General features: G+C 37.3%; 1 protein-coding gene across 1 annotated transcript; it reads right to left on the bottom strand.

Annotated features, from left to right (window-relative positions):
• On the bottom strand, positions 1,768-3,552 carry LOC104701851 (sucrose transport protein SUC1; the record flags this gene model as incomplete). The annotated part of the gene is given in 3 exon segments (XM_010429735.2): positions 1,768-1,997; positions 2,149-2,212; positions 2,301-3,552. Coding segments are annotated over 3 exon segments (1,537 nt in total), but the record flags the coding sequence as incomplete, so codon positions are not given.

Here is a 3,552-nt window from a genome sequence, read left to right as displayed (position 1 = left end):
AAAAAATTCCCGCGCTACCAGCGCGGGTTATTATCTAGTATAATATTAGTTTAGTAAACTTATTATATATATAGTTAATATTTTATATTTATTAAATGTACAACTCTTTATATCTATATATTATTTATATATTATATAGTGTACAATGACTATGTGGACTACTAAGTAGCTCAAGTGTGGGTCGATTCTTATGGTTGTTATGACCATTTCTACGCAAACCTCTGATCTTCTTTACTTGTGTGATGCGAGACCTCTAACCTCACGATGTTTGTGAACATGGTTATCCAGTTGAACCTCACGATGCTTGTGAACATGATTATCCAGTTGATTCTCGTTTCCTTACAGACTGCGTTATGACCCGGAAAAGGAAAAGACGGTGAGGAAGAAAAAATAGAAGTGTTAATAGTAGTTCATCAATCGGATTTTTAGACTCGACTCACACTTAGAGCTACGTAAATGGTTTTGTTTAGTTAACATAAATTATATGTTGATTAGATAAGTAACTTAAAGAATCAAATGAAGCATAGAAAGAGAGCAAGATTTTTAAGTTCTAATCATCAACCTTTATGATTACCTTCTTCACCCAAATGTCTTGACGAGAATCCAGTCACCAACATAAAGCCTATTCACATATTTGGAAACCAAATCCTTCTTTATTAAGGAATGAATTTTTGTACCCTGAAATGAATAAAGAAAAACTGTATTAGTAGTCGTATTTAATAGGTAGATCTTTACCTATTCATCTAACAAAACCATCTTCCATTGTGAAGAGAACTAAGGCGATCTTCAAGGTTCTAAGTAAGCTTTTGTGTGTTTTGTATTGGTGATGAAGGTCATTGGCGTGATGGTTTAGAGTATTTATAGGCTAATCATTAGGTCGATAATTCTTATAATCTTTCAATGCCAAAATCACGGCTTTCGAAACAAAATTAGGTATAAAATCTTTTGTAATCGGTTTTATTTTGGAAAATTGAAGGAATATTATACTCTTTGGCATTTATCATTGTTTCTTTAATTTGATTTTTACAGATATTAGAGGAAACGATGGTAAGAGATATCTTATAATATCTGGTTTGTTTCTAAAAATCATTTTGAAAAATTCATGGAGAGAAGCCGTGAATCCGTGATATCGGCTAGAAAATCTTGTACTCGACAATTAATTGTGTTAATGTATAGAATTCTATAAAATGTAAATCTTGGTTGTTAAAATTTATACATTAAATTATAAATTAAAAAAAATTAACCCAATGGCATCCCTGTAAATAAGTACCAAGTCCAGGATTTTTTTCATAAATGTAACTAATTTAACTAATACTATTACTGAATTATTGTGTTTTTCACCATGGATAAAGTAAGTTGCCTAAGTCATTCTAGATTATAAAAAATTATTCAACTTTTTCCCTATGTATAAAATAATTGCCACAAATTAATATCAGTTTTTGTTTTCTGTCTGGAAGTATTTTCACTAGTTGGATACTTCTTTTACGCGCGAAAGCAAAACAGTCAAAAAAAAAAAAAAAACTATAGTCACATACATCACTTACTGACGACCAAACAAAAGAAAAACAAATTCTATTTCAAATTCAAATGAGTAACAAAGTAAAAAAAAAAAAAAAAAAAAAAAAANAAAACAAATTCTATTTCAGATTCAAATCAGTAACAAAGTAAAAAAAAAAAAAAAACTAAAGGAAGGGTGAAATACAGATTACCCAAGGTTTATTAGAGTTTTATCACTTTATCCCATTCTCTTTTCTTTTCTTNACATAGTAATTTAAACTAGTGGAATCCCATGGCCCCTGTCTTTAAAGCAGGTGCGTCCGGTGGCGGTGAAGGTAAAACGGTTAACGCTAATACTCCACTAATCGCTGCTGCAATTGCTCCAACGATAAACGCCGGTAAGTTTCCACCACCGAAGAGAGCATCGAAAGGTCCACCTCCTAGTGATACTATCATTTGTGGTATCACAATCGCCAAATTTAAAACTCCTAACGAAAGTCCTGTAATAATAAAATAAAATGAATGGTTTATAAGTTATATGGACGGACTAGATAAAGTAATAGTATAATTTAACGATTACGGTCCCACGTTATAATAAGAATCAAACCAGTACAAAACTATGTAAGTTGAATAAAGTTAAAAGAATTTTACCTTGGCCGGCACCAGAGCTGCTTGAAAATATGGACGCTAGCGCAAATGGAGTACTGAATGTAATCTGTGATAATAAAATAAACGAATCGGTTAATACTAAACAAAAAAAAAGAAAAAAAAAAGAGTAGAAAACAAAAGTGTAATATACTTACAGCTAATGGAATACCAAGAACAGCAAAAAGACTTAAAGCTCCAGCTTTAATACCACTGCTCGGTCCGGCTAATTGACCGGCGGTTTCCCGGTGATCATTGGCCAATTTCGTAACGAGAACGGTCATGGCCAAACCGGCGGCGAGGATGAAATTGACAATTCCCCAAAGGCGTTTAGCTCCTCCTATTTTCCGACCAATCCATTCAACACCAAGTGACATGAAACCAAGAACTATCGAGTTAAACATCAATCCCATTGCACCAGATTGGACTCCTAGGCTGTATAGTTTCTTGGACCGTTCGTTTCCATCTGAATCTCCACCGTACACTTCACGACCCATCCAGTCAGTATCGAACAAGAGAAAAGGGAACCAAGCGATCCAGTTCAAGGCCGTGACGATTAGAAGCATCCACATGGGACGTTTCATGACTTTGAAAGCTCCAAAGATTTCTCCGAACAAAGGAACGCCTGAGGTCTTCTCATCTTCGTCGGGGTTTCTCGCCGGCGGAGACCATTGCTTGTCTTTCACGTACCAAAGAGACGTGACGGTGACGATGAGGAGGAGAGTGATGGATAAGAAGAAACAAGTCTTTAGATTAGCGCAGTAGATATCGCAAGCTTTGGTCCTTGTGAAGGGAAACATTCTGTGAAGGTTAGTGTAGGATCCAGCAGCGTAACCCAAAACGTTTCCAACCGCCATAAAAAAGGAGAAAAACGCGTTTGCGACTCGCGTTCTTTTAGCGTCACCGGCAGCTAAATCGGCTAAGAAAGCACGGCAAGGTCCTTGTAAAGTATTGTTGGCCACGTCAAGGATCCAAAACCCGAGAGCGAAGATCCCAATGGCTCGAACCTTTACTTTCTCTTCGAGCTTATCTCCCATTTTACTACCAAGATCCGCCGCGTAACCGATGAGGAAAACGGCGACGGCAACGAGTACGGCTCCGGTGGCGATGAAGGGACGACGGCGACCAAATCTTGAGGTGCATCGGTCACTGTGGAAACCGACGATTGGTTGAACAATCATACCGGAGACTGGACCACAGAGCCAAATGAGGGATGACCATTTGTGAGGGATTCCAAGGAGTTGAACGTAAGGTGTGAGAAGAGAGAGCTGTAATGCCCATCCGAACTGTACACCGGCGGCGATGGAAGCGACGGAGATGATTTTACGAAGGGGAGATGGTTGGTCGAAATCTTCCGGCGACTGTTGTGTCTCTAGAGCCGCCGCATCTTTAGTGGATTTTTCTTTTTCG

Source organism: Camelina sativa, chromosome 9, assembly GCF_000633955.1.
Source record: "Camelina sativa cultivar DH55 chromosome 9, Cs, whole genome shotgun sequence".
NCBI lineage: Eukaryota > Viridiplantae > Streptophyta > Magnoliopsida > Brassicales > Brassicaceae > Camelina > Camelina sativa.
The sequence above is the reverse complement of the archived record's forward strand: the minus strand, read 5'-3'. Positions and strand labels throughout refer to the sequence as shown.